This window comes from Hemiscyllium ocellatum, chromosome 28, assembly GCF_020745735.1.
Source record: "Hemiscyllium ocellatum isolate sHemOce1 chromosome 28, sHemOce1.pat.X.cur, whole genome shotgun sequence".
Lineage (NCBI taxonomy): Eukaryota > Metazoa > Chordata > Chondrichthyes > Orectolobiformes > Hemiscylliidae > Hemiscyllium > Hemiscyllium ocellatum.
The window spans coordinates 47,078,628-47,100,214 of record NC_083428.1 but is presented as its reverse complement, the minus strand read 5'-3'; the positions used below and the strand labels follow the sequence as shown (position 1 = coordinate 47,100,214).

General features: G+C 41.2%; 1 protein-coding gene across 6 annotated transcripts in view; it reads right to left on the bottom strand.

Annotated features, from left to right (window-relative positions):
• eps15l1a (epidermal growth factor receptor pathway substrate 15-like 1a) overlaps nucleotides 1–21,587 on the bottom strand; it is a 366,481-nt gene that overhangs the window by 142,202 nt on the left and 202,692 nt on the right. For all 6 annotated transcript variants that reach the window (XM_060846401.1, XM_060846406.1, XM_060846402.1 and 3 more), the window contains one exon: nucleotides 12,437–12,491. In XM_060846401.1, the coding sequence (XP_060702384.1) occupies nucleotides 12,437–12,491 (55 nt within the window). The remainder of the gene's footprint in view (nucleotides 1–12,436; nucleotides 12,492–21,587) is intronic.

Below are 21,587 nucleotides of genomic sequence, written 5' to 3'. Positions count from 1 at the left end.
TTGAGTGATCCCCTATACCAAAGGTCAAGTTAGAGAACTTTGGAATTGCATGTGGTTATGCAAGTTGTCTTTGTTGTACCAACTATTTGTGAAAATGGCCTTTTTACTTGGAGTATCATAGGCCTGTTAATTCAGAGCTGAAAATGTGTTGCTGGAAAAGCGCAGCAGGTCAGGCAGCATCCAAGAAACAGGAGAATCGACGTTTCACGCATAAGCCCTTCTTCAGGAATTCCTGAAGAAGGGCTCATGCCTGAAACGTCGATTCTCCTGTTCCTTGGATGCTGCCTGACCTGCTGCGCTTTTCCAGCAACACATTTTCAGCTCTGATCTCCAGCATCTGCAGTCCTCACTTTCTCCTGTTAATTCAGATTTAGTTTACACTGATTCCAATTCATTTTAAGTTACCAGTACAAGGAGAGAAATCTTGTAAGTAATTTCTTTACTTCATTCAGTAAATTTGGCTCACTGTTTACCCATAGAGTCTGTAATAGCCTACAGCCATGTAATTCTACTTCCTACGCCAAGGCGTAAGTCAGTACAATCTAAGATCTGTGTTGAATAAACACATTTCACAAACTGAGGACACCTGAAAGCTCTGTATAGTCAAATATTTAAGAATGTTCCCTGCTGTAGGAAATGCAGCAAAAATATTGCATTCAGGAACCTCTCACAACAGTAACTAGATAATGGAAAAATAATGGCCAGCAAATAGAATCACAGCTTAGTTACATCAAAAGAGGACATTCATCCAATTGAGTCTGTGTCAGCTGCCACCGAAACCAACTAAGTTCCTTTCAGTCCACTCTCTTTTCCTACAAACTTTCCGTTCAGGTTCTTAACCATTTCCTTTTGAAATCCATAATTGAATCCTTTAACCCTTTCCATTTTTGATAATGTTATGCGAGAGTTAATATTATTTGAAATCCTCTACTCATCTTTGAAATAGTGCCATGTTTTTTTTGTTCACCTAACAAGCTACAAAGGGCTTTCACTCTGACCTAAAGATGGCATCTCTATCAATTCAATAGTTCATTACAGCATTAAAGTATCATCCCAGATTTTATATCCAAATCTGAAGTGAGTAATTGTTGGCATTGCCAAGAAGCATAAAGTGGTACAATTAATGTCAACAAAAAGTAAAAGTTTCTACAGAGGAATACTGATTTGGTGACTATGGAGTGGCAAGGTTCACAATGTGATTCTTTCCCGTAGAGTGTGAAAAGGATATATAGAAATCAGACTCTTAAATGCCGTTTGAAGTGGCCTAACAGATTCTCAATTACATCAAACCGCTACAAAGAATTCAAAGCAGTTAAATAAAGTACTCTACCACCATCATCCTATTGCAAAGATGGATAGGCAGTAACTATCAGCCTAGCCACAACACCCGCATTCCAACATCTTTTAAATGACACTTTTTTTTAAACACAAAACAGAATATTTTCCAACATATACACTTGGCTGTTTTTTTCTCACTTTCTCTTAACTTCAATTAACAAATTGGTTTTACAAGTAGAACTGCATCTGATTTGCTTTAATGTCTAATTTATTTCAGTTCCCTGGTTCCTTAACACTATGCATGAGAGAAAAAGGCAAACTCAGCTACAATGGAAGATGAGCAGTCCCATGTCCCTTTGAAACTAATCAGTGATCAAGGCAGCTGATCACTGATTAGTTAATCAATAGTAGCGGTTTCAATTCACACAATATTGGTTACTTAAGAATTCTGGCTTGCTCAACAACTCCATTCAATCACAAAGTTTCTAGCAGACCCAGTTTATAAAAGGAGCCCAGTTGTCTCAGAGGAAGTTGCAGACACTTTGATTAAAATCTGATGAAGTAATTTTAGTGCATTGAGGCACCATACAGCACACACACATACACATAGCACCCTGAGCAACACATACACTGGCACTTCCTTAATAAATGTCAGAATGTACAGGAGAGTTTAGAGGAAAAGCTACTATAAACCTATTATAGTCATATGATTCAAATCTACCAATTTCTCTTACCAGTCAGGCATTGAGTTGACGCAAGTTTAATTGTCAATCTGTTTCTCTGAATGAATTGTTGCTCAAAGTATCAACACTTTAATCACAGGGTCTCCTGCAGTATGATGGTAGCATCTCTACCTCTAAAACAAGAAGCCCAGATTCAAATCCGGTCCTGTTATAGAGGTATGTAATACCTGAACAGATTGATTAGAAAATGAAGAACACTACTATCATAGGGCTCTTGCGACACATCCATTGTGTCCCTACATCTGAGCTAGGCAATCTAAGTTCAAGTCCTATGAATTCCAGACGTATGTCACAATATCTCTGAACAGGTTGATTTGGAACATATCAATACTCCTATCACTACGAAAATAAAGTACTTCTATTACACAACATCCCACCTAAAATATTTGACTCGCATTGTAGCAAGGCTTCTCAGATATCTGCAGCTTTCTCAGATCGCACTAAAGTAGTCATTTTTCAAGTTTCATATACATTGACAATTCTACCATCGAGGGCATACAGCCCCTGTGCTGTCCTCACTGAGAATTTTCTGAAGCTAAATATTAACTGAATAAAATGAGGAGCAGGAACCTTCACTGACATTCACCATTAGGAACAATTAGGACCAATTTTAGAAAACTATTAAAATAAAATCAGCATTTACTTGGCAACGTAGAAAATGGCCCTGGTAAATCATGTTCATAAAATCTAGGACCAATCCAACCCAGACAATTATCACCCTATTAGTCTTTGAATCATAGCAAGATAAGTGACTATGTTACACAGCAATTACTTGTTCACTTATATCTAGTTTTGGGTTTCAACAAAGTCTCCCAGCTCCAGACCTCATTACAGCCTCAGTTCAATTACAGACCAAAAAAAAACAAGTTCCAGTAGTGAGATGAGAGTGACTGCTCTTGACAACAATGTAGCATCTGACTATATGGATTCAAAGAGCTGCATGAAGTTGGTTTCTGAGCAAAACTTTCCACTGGTTGGGAATCATTCCTGGCATATATGGCAGTGGTTGTTGGAGATCAGTCTTAGTCCCAGAATATCACTGCAGGAATGTCTCAGAATAGTGTCCTAAGCACAACCATCTTCAGTTACTTCACCAATGACCTTACCTCCACCACAAAATAGGAAGTGGGTATGTTCATTGATGATTGCACCATGCCATTTGTGATCGCTTCGATACAGAATCACTACAGCCTGTATGCATCAAGAACTGGACATGATCCATGCCTTAACTGGTAAGCAGCAAGCAAATTTTGCATCATTATGCTAGGCAATGACTATCTGCAATGAGGGAGAACCTAAGCATTGTATTTAACATTCAATGGTACTATCATTGAATGTCCCACTAACTACAACCTGAGAATTACCAGTGACCAGAAACTGAATTAAACCAGTCATAAAAACCATGGCAACAACAGCAGGTCACAGACTGTGTATCCTGCTGTGAGTAAGTCATCAAACTCTGCAAACTCAGTCCATCATTTACAAAGGCACAGATCAGAAGTGCGACAGAAAAATATTCATTCCCTTCATCATCAAGGCACAGAAGCAGCAATATGTACCTTTCAGAGGATGCACTGCAGCAACCCATCAAGGCTACTTCAACACAACATTTAAAACTAGTGACCTCTACCATCCAGAAGGATAAGGGCAGAAGATGCATGGGGACATTACCACTTGCTAGATCCCCTTCAAGCATCCTGACTTAGAAATGTATCTCTGTTCCTTCAGAGTTGCTGGGTCAGAATCTTGGAATTCCCTCACTAACGGCATCATGGTTCTACCTATAGCAAGAGAAAGTGAGGACTGCAGATGCTGGAGATTAGAGTTGAAGAATGTGGTACTGGAAAAGCACAGCCGGTCAGGCAGCATCCAAGGAGCAGGAGAGTCGATGTTTCGAGCATAAGCTCTTCATCAGGAATGAGGGAGTGGGCCAAGGGGGCTAAAAGATAAATGGGGGGGGGGGTGGGGGTGGGGCTGGGGGGGGGGGGGGGGGGAAGGGCGTAATTGCAGGAAGTGGAGAGGCATCGTTGACTACATGGGAGGGGAAATTGCAGTCTTTGAACAATGAGGCCATCTGGGATGTTCTGTGGTGGAATTGGTCCTCCTGGGAACAGATGTGGCAGAGGTGGAAGAATTGTGAATAAGGGACAGCGCAGGGTGGGAGGAGGTGTAATCCAGGTAGCTGTGCGAGACGGTGGATTTGCAGTAGATGTCCATGTTGAGTCGTTCGTTGGAAATGGAGATGGAGAGGGCCAGGAAGTGGAGGTAGGTATCCCAGATGGTCCATGTGAACTTGAACTACTTTGTAGTTGTTCAAGAAAGCAGCTCACCACCACTTTCTCAAGCGCAAATAGGGATGAGTAATAAATACTGGTCTCGTCAGCAATATCCACACTCCATTACCAGATAAATATAACCAAACTGGAAATGCCTAGCTCTAATTTTTCATTGGGTACACAAATTAGGCTCCCACACAAGGACAGACATTTCTGCCTATCAACACTATCCATTTAATTCATGACCCTGGAAAAGCTAACTGAACCACCTACAAGTACACTTTTTCAGAATATAACCCTTCTAACTTTAGTATCTGTCTCTGAGATATAATGCCCAGAACGAACAAAGTATTCAAGATAGGGATAACCAGAGTTTTATGCAACTGTAATATAATTGCCTCTCCTTTGGTTCCACCTCTCAAGAAATTAAGGCCATCATTCAATTTCTCTTTCTTGTTGCCTTTTGTGTTGGACTGTCCACTTGTTTTTCTACTGACTTCTATATTTGGGACAGCTAAATCTGTCTGCTCCTTCACAGTTCCTAGCTTCTCTCCATTTTTCAAATATACCGATCAATCTTTCTTTAGTTTCAAAGTAGATGACCTCACACTTCCCCATGTTGAACGCCATCTGCTTTTTTTCTCCCCATGTTGAATCTAACAATTTACTTACAACTTTTTGCCTTCATTCACACTAGTTACTAGATCAATTAACTTACAGTCATCAGCAAACACTGCATATACAGTATTCTGTTCCTTCAGCTAAGTCATTATAGCTATAGTGAAAAGCTATGCTGGATATTTCAGCAAGTGGAAAATAAGCATCAAACCACAATCTGGGTAACTTCTTACCTATTGATGCAGAATTTATTTTCTGGGATACAGGTGTCATTGACAGGTTCAGTATTTATTGTTCATGCCCAAATGTTCTTGAGAACCACTGCAATCCATATTCAGTTTAATATTCATGCTGCAAGTACCAGTATTTCAGCTACACTATGGAGGTGTTAATCAAATGGAAATGACTCAACATACCAGATGTGCTTTCAGATATTAATTTAACAGCACATTGTTGGGAATCAGTCAATCTATATGGATGACTCAATGCTTGAGGAGAGGGGAGAGAGGGGGAGGCACAGCAGTCTGCCTCCACTGTCCCAATTTACAACCTAACTTGAGGGTAGAGAATATTTTTGTACTGTCGTGAAAAGGGACTTTACCTGATGCTGAAAAGCTGACTCAGTTACTGTTGTGGGTAACCATCAGCTTGGGAACTCTATTAGGTTCTTTTAGTGCAGTTTCAGAATGAATATTTAACCCGCTTAAAGCTTTTCAATAAACCCCAAAAGCTATTATTACAAAATTGTATTTCTCCATCTTTCAACATGTATTTAAACAAGTCTCTGTTTACTTACTTAATACAATGGTTCATACGTGGATCAAACATGGAATCTATTTGAAAAATTTAAGTGACTACATTCGCATACCATCCCATTGTGAAAGGTTACTTGCTGTTTGAAATGAAGGTACCATATGTGATCAGATATTAAGATAGTGACTGGTGGCTAATTCATGGAATAGAATGGATTGTGTATGTTTATGGGAAAAGATGCCAGAAACAACACATTTATCCCTATGCAAGAAGGTTTGAGATGCAAATCCCAAGCCGAGATTTAAGCATGCAGTCCAGGCTAATAACCCAATACACTATTGAGGAAGCACAGTACTGTTCCATATAATGTCGCATGAATCCAAAGTTAAATTAAGTCACGTGTACTCTTTCAATGATGTAAAAGGTCTACCAACACTACCGGAAAAATACATTCTGGACAATACTCATCCCTCAAGATCATTTGTCCCTTGCCGTTGTGGCACTTAGCTGAGCAAAAACGGCTTGTTTTTGTTTTCATTGTAACCGTGTCTATTTTGCCAGCTATGAAACACTTTCATATGCCAAAAGACCCATGCCCCCAAGTGCAGCATTAATGTTAACTTTTAGTTTGATTTCAGCTACTATCATGTTCATGGAATTTAAAAGTTCAAAATTTAAAAAACATGGCTGAGCAATAATTAAATTTGATTAAATTTTAATTAAAAATGGGACTGCAAAATATAGGATACTCTATTCAAATAATTTAAAGTTAGCCAGGAGTATGTTGGAAAACTAAAATCTAGAAGTAACAAATGCATGAAAAAAAACTTCAGCAGCAGATATGCTGAGGCAGAGTGAGAAGGCAATGTCATAGAGGTGAACTGGGCACTCGCAATAATGGCTTAGCTGTGTGGTTAGAAGTTCATGGTGGGGTCAAATAAGGCAAAAAAAAGGTTTCAAACAGTTTAGGTTAGGTGGTTGGCAGGGAGAAGAGTCAGTATTCGAGAACAGAATTTGGACTAAGATCAAGGCAATGGCTTCAGTCTTCTAATGTTTAATTGAAGGAAATTTCTACTCTTTTAGTTCAGGATGTCAAATCAGCTGTCTAATAAGTTAGCAACAACAGAGGAATTGAAAAAAGTAGTTGCGATGTTAAGCTGGTTGCCAAGAAAAATGTAAAATCTAACACTGTGCTACCGGATGATGCTGCTGAGAGGCACTACAGATGAGGAATGGATGGGGGCTACAAGCAGGTCTTTGAGGGGAGACCAAAAGTAACAGTAAGAGAACAAGAGATGTTAATAAAAAGTGATACTCTGGCCACAATAATGTATCTAGGAAAGTACAGTCCACTGAGGTATATGGGAGCAACAAAATATTGAAGGAGGACAATGTGGCCAACCATATCAAAGAACCAGGCTGGTGAAAAGGAGGATGCCACTTGTGACTTTGTGGGACAGGATTGGAGGGAGTCAAACACAAATTCCAAAAGGATAGGCATAGATTTGAGAGCCACCAAAACCTGAACAACTTTGATGAGGAAAGGGAGGCTAAAGGTGTTGTGGTAGTTTGCAAAAGCTTTGGAGTCATGATTTGGGATCTCTGAGGAGAGGATAGTTTACTTCAGTTTTAATGGAGGGAGAGAGAAAACACTTGAACAGACAGAAACTTTTAACATGATCATTTACCTAAAGGCTAGAAGGGAAACTGAGTGATCAGCTGTTTAGCAAGATTAGGATCAAGGGAGTAGTAACTTAATATCTAGGAAGTTTGAAAGTCAAGCAGCTGTAGATGGTATAGCAAAATGATACTGAAAGCAGCCATACTTGCAATCGACCCAGGTGCTCTGACATCACTAATAAATCAGCTAATATTTAGAAAGATAAACCTATCACTGGGGTCAAATTTTTTCCATTTGGCTTCACATACCTGAAAAGTCAAGGAGCGCCTTTTGCAACACTTCTGCCTGTAACACATTATGTAGAGTTTAAATCACTCCAGTCTGGGAAGTAGAAAAAGGAGTTCCAATCCTGAATTGTGTGTTGACATTCAAAGCTATGATATGGAGGATCTAGTGTTGGACTGGGGTGAACAAGGTCAGAAGTCACATGACATCAAATTTCAAATAAACCTAGCGTCATGTGACTTCTGACCTTATTCAAAGCTATATAATAACAATCGTCTGAATAAAAGATTTAACACAGCAAAAAGTCCTAGAGTGCTTCAAACAGAAATCAAAAGGAATTTCACACCTAGCCACATAACAATGTATCAGAATAAATGATCAAATACTTGGTCAAGAAAGGACAGGGTACAGAGATTTAGGAAGGGTATTACAAGTATTCAGAACCAGACAGTTAATGCATAGCCATTGATCCTACAATAGTTGAGCTAGGTAAGTCAGATCCAGAATTGGAGGAATAGAGAAATTGAGGGTTGCAACATTGAAAGAGATTGCAAGGAAGAACATGAAAGGAGGTAAATGAAAAGAAAGATGGGGATTTTAAAATTGAGATAAAATTGAAATGAGGAACAAGTGTAAGTCAGCGCACAAGTGACTGACAGGTGAACGAGTCTAATTTCGAGTGAGTGTAAATGATCATAGACATCCCACAATCAGTCATTACCTTGACTACGGGATCCCTTGAAACTTCCACATATACAGTACTAACCATTCTATCAGCTGGTATAAATATGGTTATCACATGGAGCAAGTGTTTCTTTGAAGTGAATTCTTTCACTACTTCACACTAATTTCTCAAAGAGAAGACTGAAAAGAAATTAGAACAACCTGGCAATCCAAAAATAATTTAAGTATTCTTAACTGGATATGCAGCTAATTAAACTCCAATAGTATCCTTAGATACATGACAGAGTCTAATCTTCAGCTCTTGTACTCTACATTTGAATTCTCCAAACATTTTAGATAAAGAGTGTCCAGAGAAGAGAAAATGCATGCATTTTCTATCAGGCAAATAGAAACTCTTGATACAGAATCAGAAATTTCTGGAAAAACCCAGCAGGTCTGGCAGCACTTGTGGAGAACAAGCAAAGGCAATGTTTCAGGTCTGGTGACCCATCATCAGTTTTAATGATAGGTCACCAGACTGAAGCATTAACTCTGTTTTCTCTCCACAGCTGCTGCTAAACCTGCTAAGTGTCTTCAGCAATTTCTGCTTTTGTTTCATATGTACAGCATCCACAGTTCTTTATTAAATTTATTGAGAAACTCTATTCTGAAGTAGCTTGGTTTAGAAGTGGAAAATCTTAGTGATGGTTTGCTACTTACATTGGATATCTAGCTAACCAATTTTTTTTAAAAACACTATTAATCAACCAAGGCACAGGGAGAAAATATTAATATTAAGAATTGAAATCCGTTTACAAGGAAGTGAATACACTTTCCTCGAATATTCTCACATATTGGGTGGCACAGTGCTCAGTGGTTAGCACTACGGCCTCACAGCACCAGGGACTTGGTTCAATTCCAGCCTTACGTGACTGAGTGGAGTTTGCACATGCTCCCCATGTCTGTGTGGGTTTCCTCCGGGTGTTCCAGTTTCCTCTCACAAGCCAAAAACTGCAGTCAGGTGAATTGGCAATGCTAAATTGCCCACAGTGTTCAGGGATGTGTAAGTTAGGTGCATTAGTCAGGGATAAATAGTAGGGGAATGAGTCTGGGTGGGTTACTCGTCAGAGGGTCGGTGTGGACAACTTGGTCTAAATGGCCAGTTTCCACACTGTAGGGATTCCATGATTTCATGACACATTTAACATTTTTTGAATGAAGGAATTCTCTAAGCTCTGGCAATAAAGGATAATGTAAAATCTCATTTCAAAGGACATGGATATGTCAGTGAGAAAGTAAAATGAATTAACACACACTGTGATTTCTATCTAAATCAAATTGTCTTTATTGTTTATTAGTTTATGTTTTGAAGACCACCATTCAACAATTCAACAGGATCTGCATTCTTTAAGGGAAAACATTCAGATATTAACTGTCTTCCACAAATTACCACAACACATTTTTGTTGGTAATTTGATTATCTTAAATAATTACTTCATCTATTCTCCAGTCTAAGAGCTGGTGAAGTGGAAGGGGTTGTGACAAGGTCTGGGTGAAGATGGAGAGGGATGATGGAGATGGAAGAGAGGAGGTGGAAAGTGCAGGAAAAAGGATACAGAGGTGAGTGAGGAGGTGAGGGTAAGGGGAGGGGAGGAGAAGGGAGAGGCAAGGGAAAGGAGCAGGAGGTGGAAAAGGCAGGAGAGTGGTTGGGGTAGGGAAGGCAGGAAAGTGGTTGGGGCAGAGAAGGGAGGAATGTGATTGGGTCAGGGAAGGGAGGAATGTGATTGGGTCAGGGAAGGGAGGAATGTGATTGGGTCAGGGAAGGGAGGAATGTGATTGGGTCAGGGAAGGGAGGAATGTGATTGGGTCAGGGAAGGGAGGGGAGAGGACAGCATTCAGGATCCAAATTCAGGTAACTATTTAATGATATTGCTGGAAGTGGACCTTAGACAAGGAGCAATTGCAGGGTCAGCTGTGACTGCCATCACAATGGGGTATCTGTTGGTATGCACAATGAAAGTTTTTTTGAGGTGATGGGACAATTCATGTTTCATGAATAGTATCAGTAAAAACTGCTACTCTTGAGGAAAGAATGGAAGGCTTCAGAAAAATAAACTGACACCCACTATTTAGCTACTTGCATTTCTTTTATCCTTTCTTAATGTGCAGAAAGAATTAACTGTGAGACATTTGAGACCATCAGGAAACTGTGTCCAAACTTTCTTTGAAATTAAGCTGCTTAGGATACAAATCAAGCTTCTGCTAAAAACTATTTGCATAATCACAAACTTGACATCTTGCATGAAGCTGTGCAACAGATCAACATAAACATATTTGTTCATTTTTAATCTTTCACTGAAAAGTATAATGTCGAAATGGGCACCATTTCACAGCTACAAATCTGAAATGATTTAGGGAGATGGTGTCACTGGACTAGTAATTCAGATGCTAAGGCCAATGCTTTAGGGACATGAGGTCAAGTCCCATGGCATTGAAATTTAATTAATAAATTCGGAATACAAAATGAGTTATCAATGATGTTGAGCATAACAACAATCATTAATTATAAACACCAACCTGGCTCACTGATGCCCTTGGAGGAAAGAAATCTGCCATCAAGTCTGGGCTAAATGTAATGGTGACCACAGTAATGGTGAACCATTAACTGCCTTCTGACAGCCCAGCAGGACGGTCAAAGGGGCAACTAGGAATGAGTAATAAATACTAGGAGACAAGAGACAGGTAACTATAGCCAATTTGCCTAATGTCTTCTGTTGGAAAATTATTGGAATCAATTAATAAGGAAGTAATAGCAGGAACATTTGGAAAATCATAATCTAATGGCATCACGAGGAAAATTATGTTCGACAAATTTATTAGAGCATTTTTGAGGAAGTCTCAACCAGTCGATGTGTTGCATTTGGACTCATATTAAACACAAGAGCCAACGGTATTAGAGGTACTTAGAGGCATGGATCGAGAACTGGCTAATGGGGAAGAATCAGCAAGAGGGTTTGTTTTCAGGGTGGCAAACTGTGACTACTGCTGGGACCTCAACTGTTTACAATATACATTAATGACTTGGAAGGAGGAAGTGAATGTACTGCAGTCAAATATGTAGATGACGCAAAATAGATGGATAGGCAGGATGTCAGTGGGATGCAGTCTACAGAGTGATGTTGACAAGTTAGGTGAATGAAAAAAATGTTGGTAAATGGAGTATTATGTGGGAAAACGTGGAGTTGTTCATTTTGGAAGGAGAACAACACAGTATAATCTAAATGGTAGAAAGTTGCAACACAAAGGGACGTGGTAGGGGGACGTTGTCCATGAAACACAGAAATCTAGCACACTGGTGCAACAGTCATCTGGAAGGCTAATGGGATGTTGACTCATATTTCAAGTTGGTTATAGTACAAGAGTAGGGAAGTCTCACTGCAATTGTGCAAGGTGCTGATGAGACTAGATCTGAAGTGCTGTGAGCGCATTTGGTTCCATAAGTTATTATTTCATTGGAGGCAGTTCAGAGAAGATTCATTAGGATGATCCCTGGTGTGGAGGGATGGTTTATGAGCAAAGGTTGTGACTCAGAGTTAGAAGAATGAGAAGAGATCTCATTGAAGTATATAGGATTCCTAAGTGGCCTGATGAACAGACCGTTTCCCCACATGGGCGAGTTGAGGACCACAGGGCAACAGAATTAAGGAGTGTCAATTTAAGACAGAAAATGAGGAGGAATTTCAGCATTGGAATTCTTTAGAGCATTTTGCCACAGAGAGCTATAGGGGCAGAGTCTTTCTGCATAATTAAGGGTAAGAAAGTCTTGATCGGTCAGGAAATCAAGGGTGATGGGGAAAATGGAGGAAAGTGGGTGTGAGTAATGTCAGATCAGCCATGATCCTATTGAAGTACAGAGCAGGCTCGAGGGGCCAAATGGCCCACTCCTATTCCACCTCCTTATGGTCTTTCCACTGATGCTTATATCCAATGAAGAAAAAGGAAGTGCTAGGAATGGTCAATAGGTCAGAGTACTTCTGCACGCAGAGAAACAGTTAACATTTCAGCTTGATGGCTTATAACAGAATTTGTGAAAATACTCTGGAGGCTAGTCAGAAATATTTCCAATATTTTCTGTTGACTGTTGTGATACTGATGGAATCAGACAATCATTTTACAGCATAAAATGGGCAAAAACTCACCTGGGCCTTTGGTTGCAGCCGGTGCAAATGGATCACTACTTCCAAAGGGGTCAGCCTAAAATTTAAAGAAAAAAATAAATGGAAGTTCTGAAAGACTCCAATTTCTTCATATTAAACCAAGTGTCAACATATCTACATGCATTGTTCTCCGGTACTGATGACCTTAAAATAAGCAGATATTTTAAGCAATGAAAATAAAAATAGCTGCCACTAAAAAAAGACAGTGTAACTAAATTAATGGAGGGACTCCAAAACTCTTTCCATCAGAACTTCATTTCAAGGTTGGAAATTTGTCATGCCTCCTCACTAAGACCTCCAAACGCACGAGGGTGATGAGTCACACCTGCAAAGGCACAACTTGAGGGCAGTGTTCGGTGGGGGTTGACTTAGTATGAACATGGATGTGGAAGGGAGGGGAATGTGAGAAGAGTTGGGGTTTTTAAAAGTACTTCAGGACAGCCACTTTTAAAGCTGCAGGAACTAGGCCACAAGCTTGAATCACGTTGGCCACAATTACAGTTGGAAAATTTGACAGCATTTAAAGGTGCACACAGCTGTTCACTCCCTCGGGTTTCACAGCCTCAAGATTTCAGCATGCAACCAACTCTCCAACACTGTACTCCTGACTAATTCTGAAACCTCAACTTTGATAGAATTGTATGAAGCTCCAACATGGTGACAGGACTGCATATTCTTCATTCACACATTGTAAATGCTACCTACACTGGAATTTATTGCCTATCCCTAATAACTTGGCCTGCTGGAGATGGCTGTGAGCTGCCTTCTTGAACTGTTGCAGTCCTTGGAGTGTGAGTATTTGTATATGCTGTTGGGACTTGAGTTCTATGATTTTGACCCTGCATCAGTGATGGAATAGAGCTTTGGTTCCAAGTCAGGATGGTCAGTGGCTTGAAGAGAAATTTGTAAGCAGGGTGTTCTCATGCATTTGCTGTCATTGCCCTTCTAGCTGGTCAAGATTACAGGTTGGAAGATGCCTTTGAGAATTATTGCAGTACATCTTGTAGGTGATACACACTGTTGCTACCAGATAAGTGTTCAAGAGACTGAATGTTGATGATGATGCTGGAGTTATCAAGTAAACAGTTTTTTTTTTGGCCTGGATGTACCAAGCTTCTTAAGTGTTGTTGGAGCTGCACTCATCCAGGCATATGGTCAGCACTTTTGATTTGTGTCTTGTAGATGGTGGACAGGTTTGGGAGGGAAGTGGTAAGTTACTCACAACTGAATTCCTAGCCTTTATATGGCTAGTCAAGATCAGTTTCTGTTCTACGGTAACCACAAGGATATTGAAAGTGTGATACTCAGTTTTAGGAAACAGTTTTAGTTTAGGAATGTCCAGTAGTGATTGGATTCTCTCCTATTGAAGATGGTCACTGCCTGACACTTTATGAGGGATGAATGTTATTTGTTACTGGTCAGCTAAAGCCTGAATGCTGACTGGGTTTTAATGCATTTTGAAGCTTCTATTAGGCGCATATGCGCTCTGTCTTTTGCATGTGCACGTGCACCCCCTCTCTGTCTCTCGTTCTCACATGTGCACTCACACTCTCTTGCAGGCGCATGTACACCCCCCACTCTCTCGCGCGTACACACTCTCTCTCTCTCTCTCTCTCTCTCTCTCATATGTGCACGATGACTCTCTCTCGCATATGCACGATCAGTCTCTCGCACTCTCATCCTCTCCCGCATTTGCAAGCATACACACACTTGTACGCACATGTTCACTCTCGCATGCACATGCACAACTGTTCTCGTGCACGTGCATACACACAATCTCTCTCGTACGTGTGCACATGCACTCAATTTCTCTCATCCATGTGTACTCTCTCTCCCTCGCGCACACGCTCACTCTCTCTCCATTGTACACTCGCTCATTCTCTCTCGCGCACGCATACACGTACACACTTTCTCTATCACGGGTGCGTGCATACATGATCATTATCTCTTTCTTGCGTGCAAAGCCGCGCTCTTGCTCCCTCACATATGCACACATGTCCTCCCTCCCTCGTGCACACAAACACACAAGCTATCGAGCACAAATGCGCTCACACACTCACTCGCATTCACTTGTACACACGCTCTCCCTCTCTCGCATGCTCGCAAACAGACTCTCTCTCGCATGTGCTCGCACACACACTCTCCACCTTGCATGCGTGTGCACACACTCTCCCTCTCTCGCACACAAACACTCACTCCCCTCGCACAGATATTCATGCACTCTCATGCGCGTGCGCACGCACACACTCGCATGTGCATTCACACTATCCCCCTCCCCTCAAGCACGCGCGCACTTTTCCCCCGAGCGCATGCACACACTCTCTCCCCCACCACCCCGAGCGCGCACACACTTCCCCACCCCACCCGAGCGCGCGCACACACACTTCCCCACCCCCGAGCGCATGCACACACACTCCCCCCCCCCCACCCCCGAGCGCATGCACACACACTCCCCCCCGAACGGGCGCACACACACTCTTCCCCCCCGAACGCGCTCTCACACACTCTCCCCCTCTCGAGTGCACACATACACACTCCCGCTCGCATGCACATACCCGTCCTTTCACGCACGCACACACTCGCTCTCTCGCAGAGACAGAGACATTCTCTTACTTATGTGAGCATACACCCTCTCGCACACATATGCACCCTCTCCCTCTTTCTCATACATACATGCACTCTCACATACATGCCCACATTCCCCCTCATGCACACCCTCTCACATGCACACGCGCACTTGATCACATTCTTTTGCAAGCGCACACGCTCTCTCTTGTGCACACACACACTCCCACTCTCATATGCAAGCAAACTTGCTCTCTCTCAAGTATGCATATTCTCTCGCCTGCGCGCAGTCTTATTCTCTTATACATGTGCACTCACACATATGCGTGCATACTCATGCTCTTATGCACACTCCCTGTGTCTTGCACACAAGCTCTCTCATATGCATACTCTCTCCCCCTCGCATGCACATGCGCACACACACACCACACACTTGCTCTCTCGCATGTGCAGTCTCATTCTCTTGCACAGCATTCTCGTACTCTCTCCACATTCTGCCTCTCACGCACTCTCATACGCTTGCTCTCTTCATCACTACCTTCATTCTCACTAGTGTGTGCTCACTCTCGCTCTCTCTAGCGTATGCATATTCTCTCTCTCTAGCGCGCTCACTCTCGCTCTCTCTCTCAAATGCCAAGAGCGCACACATTCTCTCAAGTGCGCATGCTCGCTCTCTCTAGTGAGTGCTCACTCTCTCAGTCTCGTTTTCTAGCATGCTCACTATCCCTCTAGCGAGAATGCACACTCTCACTCGTGTTCACTCCGGCGTGCATGCACATTCCCACTCTCCATGGCGCATCCACGCACTCTCACCCTCTCCAACGCGCGTGGACACAGCCTCGCCCTCTCTTGCGCATGCAAGCACACACACGCTCGCTCTCTTGCTCTCTCTAGCGCACACGCAAAATCATTCTCTCTAGCGCGTGCTCACTCTCACTCTCTCCAGCATGTGTGTACATTCTCTCTCTCTCTAGCACAGCAGCACTTCTGCTCTCTCTAGCATGCACACACACACTCCTGCTCCCTCTAGTACATGCACATTCTTGCTCTCGCTAGCATACGCGCGCACTCCCACTATCTCCAGTGCACACGCGCACTCCCCTTCTCTCTAGTGCCCACAATAACTCTTGCTCTTTCTAGCATGCACACTCTCGCTCGCTCCCTCCCTCAAGTGGCAAGCACACTCTCGCTCTTTTTAGCGTGCGCAATCTCACTCTCTCTAGCATGAGTGTGCACGCTCTCGCTCTCTCTAACTCATGGGCACACTCTTGCTCTCCTTGACGCATGCACACGCACTTTCCCTCGCGCACTCTCGCTTTCTAGCACGCTCACTATCTCTCTAGCAAGCATACTCTCCCGCTCTCTAGCATGTGGACTCACTCTCGTTCTTTCCAGCGCGAGCATGCACACGCTCTCTCCAGTGTTTGCTCACACACACTCTCTCTCCAGCATGCAAACTCGCTCTCTCTAGCACGTACTCACACTCGCTCTCTCTAGTACGCACGCATACAGACATTCTCGTGCACGTGCACTCACTCTTTCGCATAGACACTCGCGCCTTCTCTAGCTCATACTCTCAAGAGTGCACACACATACACACACAAATATGTACACACTCCCTCTCTCGCCCACACACATGTACATGCACACTGGGAAGAATTATTTCATTCAAGATTCTTTTCTGTCAAGAAAAAATGTATCTCAACTTAAAACAGATTTGAAGCAGGACCTCACACCTAAAGTGCACTGTCTAACCTGAGATATCACTTCTTCTACATTGATAAAACCTTTAACTACCTCAGGACAAAGACTTGAAAAGAATCTGGATTTTGCATTTTAATCAGGAGTCTACTTCCTAACTGATAAAAGTATTCAACAAGGGCAGCTCATTTTAAAATTGTTAATTCTCTGCTTATAAATATTGTGTCTTATACCTTTCTAACATACCATGCCTGAGGAAGGAGCGGAGCTCCAAAAGCTTACAATTTCAAATAAACCTGTTGAACTATTTACGATGTCAGTTGTGGCAAAATTTGCATCTTTCAGATTGGTCTCTCCAGCCATCAGCAAAAGTGTAAGTGAAACTATCGTATCACAAATGGAGATGTTCATTATTTCACAGGTGGAAAGATGCCAATTACAAAAATATTAAAACACCCATCTGTAATTTGTTACCTTCAGATTCAACAATTCCACTGTTTTTTGTAATTTACTTTTGCATGTGCAATATATTCATTGAACCATTCAAATGTTTTTTTCCATGATTTGTATGTAGCCTGCATGATAGCTCTGTCACTTGCAGTTTTGCATTTTTTTTGTCACAAAACCCAATTGTGCAACTTGAAAGGATCTTTGTGCCTTCTATGCACTCCATATCCTCCCCTACAATAATCCACCTGCCACTGCATACATGGAAATCTCATTTAAAATACCCACCAAATTTAGATCTTTTCTCGGCTTCATGCTTTATTTCTGTGACCTTCTCCAACCCTGCAAGACCAGTTACCTTTGGTTACCAGTGGTGCCAGTCAGCTGGAACCTATACTCTGGCATTTCTCCTCTAACCCCTCATTCTGTCTCCCACATTCTCCCCTTGTAAGGCCCTGCTGAAAGCTCATCTTTTTGACCTTGGATAATTGTCTTAAAAATGTAAAAACAATGACTGCAGATGCTGGAAACCAGAGTCTAGATTAGAGTGGTGCTGGAAAAGCACAGCAGTTCAGGCAGCATTGCACCTCAGATGCTGCCTGAACCGCTGTGCTTTTCCAGCACCACTCTAATCTAATTGTCTTAAAAAGTCATTTTTCACATTTTATCAAAAAGAAACCCCTCCTAAATGCTCTTTTGGACATTTTTCTACATAAAAGCCAAGTTATTGCTTATGTACGTAGTATTTAAAGTTAATAATCCAGAAAGCCTGTTAGTTAAGGACAGAACTGCAGTCAACCTTTACATACTTGCATACTCATTTAGAGCAATGCTCACTAAAATATGCACCACCTAACTCAATAACCGTAGTTTTAGTCTGCTTCAGTATATTGGGGTACAAGTGAATTCCTCGTTATTATGGCAATTAAAAACAATTCATATATAATTAGCCTGCAAGTAATTGGCTGTCACAGGCATTGACAATGATTTGTGGTAGCACACTGGCCATCACACAAATCTGGTGAAGACAGTATACACACCCAATGAAAACATCTAGTGTCAAGCTAAGCGTTCAGAGAAGACACTGACAAAGAAATTTCTGATGGAATAACAGATGTCGAGAAAGATAATCAGAACAGATGACAGCCCAAAACTAAACATCTATGAGGTGCTTCACAGTCAAAATCTGAGGAAGGGCTGAGAGACTGGAGGTAGGACAAATGCATAAAATGACAAAAAAAAAGTAGGCCCATCTCAGACTTCAGCAATTAATGCCACAAATGGGCCTTCTATCCAAAGTTGAATAGAGCTAATCAAGTGGATTTATTTGTCAGTCTCTTTCCACCTTTACTGGCATTTAGTAAGATGCAAGGGGCCTTCTACCACTTGGGGAGACTGCCAAATAAATCCTGGTATGCTTTGATTCAGGCACTCTCTTGGTCTGTGCCTGCTACTGATGAGATGTAGTACTGGGTCCCATTACTGAAACAGGACTGTCCTCCCAGCCTATGGGAATGTCCGCCAGACCACTACTGCCTACACTGAATTGGCTCCTGGAATTTCGAACCTGTTATCAAGCACAACAGGGATTACAGTTATTCAAGAAAGTCAACATAAATCTCCACTGGGGAAATCTGGGGAAAGGTAATAAATGTTTTGTCACAATACCCAAAAGTGGAGTGGAGAACAAAACATGGATTATCAGCTCTAAATAGTTAATATGTACTTCGCATTTGGCATGTTTTATCATGTTAAACACACATTATAAATGCAAGTTACTCTCTCCCATTGCAAAGTGCCAGAGTTAGAAATGTAGCAAGGATAGAATCTCACTTGGTTCAAACAGCCACCCATAACTAACATGCCGTACCCATTTTCCAGGGTCGCAACTCTGAAAAACTGACAAATCTCTTTGGGTGTCAACCCAGCTGCAACAGTAGCACACATGCTGCAGAATAAATCAACCGGGAGTGCATGCTATCCCCCAACATGCACTGGGCCTTGGGATTACCATGGCAGCTGCTTCTGGGTCCTGATAGCCGGTGGGCAAAGATGGAAATACAACACTGAGGAATTGTTTGAACCCTGTGATTCCATCTTGGGAAGAAGAATGGTGGTGATTTAAGTCAAACAAGTTTCCAAGTTTACAGCACAGAGAATCATGGATGAAATAAAACAAGAAATTTATCAGGATGCAGGTTCAAATTTTATAGCAGCAGCCAGGACAATCCAATAGTTTTGTACAAATCACTCTTGTATGGTAAATAATCAATGACACATTATAGAAACAGAAACTGATATAAGTGCTATTTGCAGATGGATAGATTTTGTAGCTTCTCCTGATTTTATTTTAGATTTTCTGGAGTGCTCTTTCTGTGCCTTTCGGTTGTAGTTATATTCATAATAATACCAGGTACTCCTCAGACTGGTGGGGCTCTGCCTCATCAGCATTTCACAATATTTAAGGTTTCTCAGTTTACTGACAAAAGTCCAAACCAGTCTTAAGATAATAGACCTGACTTTTAACGTTATTTCTCAAGTTGTCAAACAGGAGAAGAAATCAAATAAAGAGCTGCGGCCAGATTCCAGATGGAATTTGATCTTAATTTCACTTTAAAATTGTTCAGAGCTTGGAGAGCAACCTGAGGGAGCATTCGGCAAAACTGTACAGCTTTTACCTTAGACATGTGAGCCATGGTCTTGACAGGGTTATAAACATGAATTTTATTTTTGAGGGCAAGTGAAGGTGATGGCCCAAAGAAGACTTCTTGGGGCAGTAGGGATGAGAACTGTTGACCCAAATTTTAAAGTTTTAAAAATTGCAAAATAGGTTAGCCTGCAGTCAGATATCTCAACTCAAAGCTCAAATCAGGCAATCACACATACAAGTATAATTTATTAATAGCAGGACTGGGTAATTCGGCCCCTCAAGTCTACTCTGCACATTGATAAGAATATCACTAATACTGAACATATTTCCAGATTTGACCAAAATGTTATCTCTCTCCAGTAAACATTGCACTAAAGTATCTTATCTAAGTATCACTTTCAGATACTACATAGAACCATAAATACAATCCTAATATATGTTAGCTTGCAAGATTACTATGGGCATATGAGTGAAATTCAGATGTTCATTTTAAGTTGTTTATACATATAGACATTAGAGAACTATTATGTCTTGTTGCACTTCTCTCACTCACTTGTACAATGAATCCCAATGATCAGGACTTGTTTGAATGCTTAATGCATCATAAGCCTTGGAAACTATAACAATTGCTTTCAATATCATTAGTGTGCGCTACTGAAGTCTTCTGTCAGCCTCTTTAATCAATGTATCTCATCAGTTCTAACATTCACTTTCTGATGAAATAATAAAATATCCATAACTATTCACGAAATAGGTCTTTAGAAAAGACAACACATACCAAATGACTGGCAGGCGGCCCTACTGAAAATTAGAGTCACTCGGCAGAAGTGAAAATGCTGAATAGTCTCAAGGTCAGTTTAGGTTCAAAACAAATGTTGAGGTTTCAACCACTTTTACAATGAGGCTGGTTTCAGTGTAATTATGAGAAACCAACTTCTGTAATCCAAATGGATATATTGGCCTGGGCGGGAGTGCATAGATTCACCACAACAAAACCAGACCAGAAGAATTAAATTTTGAAAATAGTTAAGTTTCCAATTTTCTTGTCCTAACCATCACTTCCTTACCATGACCTTCCAATCTCCTTATACCACCATCCATCATTAGGGTGATATAAAGAATATCCGTTTCTTCCTTGTACAGAGGTCCAACCAGTTTCCATAGACCACACCTTCCTTTGACTATTACACATGAAACAATTTCTTCTATAAATCATCTTACTTCCTCCAAATAAAAAAAAATGTTGTTTGGACAATTACATGGGCCTTATTGCGAGTTGTGTGGAACTTTTCTTGTTCTAGTCCTACTGAGGCTCAACTCTCTCAATAATGTTTCCAGTATTTTGATGATTGCTTTGATATGCATTCTCCTCTCATTCTGAACTATAACTCATTTTTCCTTCCAAACATCAAAATATCTACTCTTGGCACATCTTTTGTTTCTTTCCCTGTTCCATCATCATTCTGTAAGACTATATCTTGTCATTTAATAGCTCCCATCTTCCACCCTGTCAGAGGCCTTCCTTTGCCTTTGTCCCAAACACCCCATGCGCAAAACCTATTACATTCTTAATGTTTCCCAGTTCTAATGAAAGGTCATTGACTTGAAACATTAATTCTGTTTCTCTTCCTATATGTGCTGTCCAACCTACTGAGGATTTGCACAATTTTCTGTTTTACTGTACAGACTTGCTTTGTTTAAAAGATAATTTAACTGAAGAGTTTAGAATGATTAAAGGATTTAACAGGACAAATAGAGGGATCTATTTCC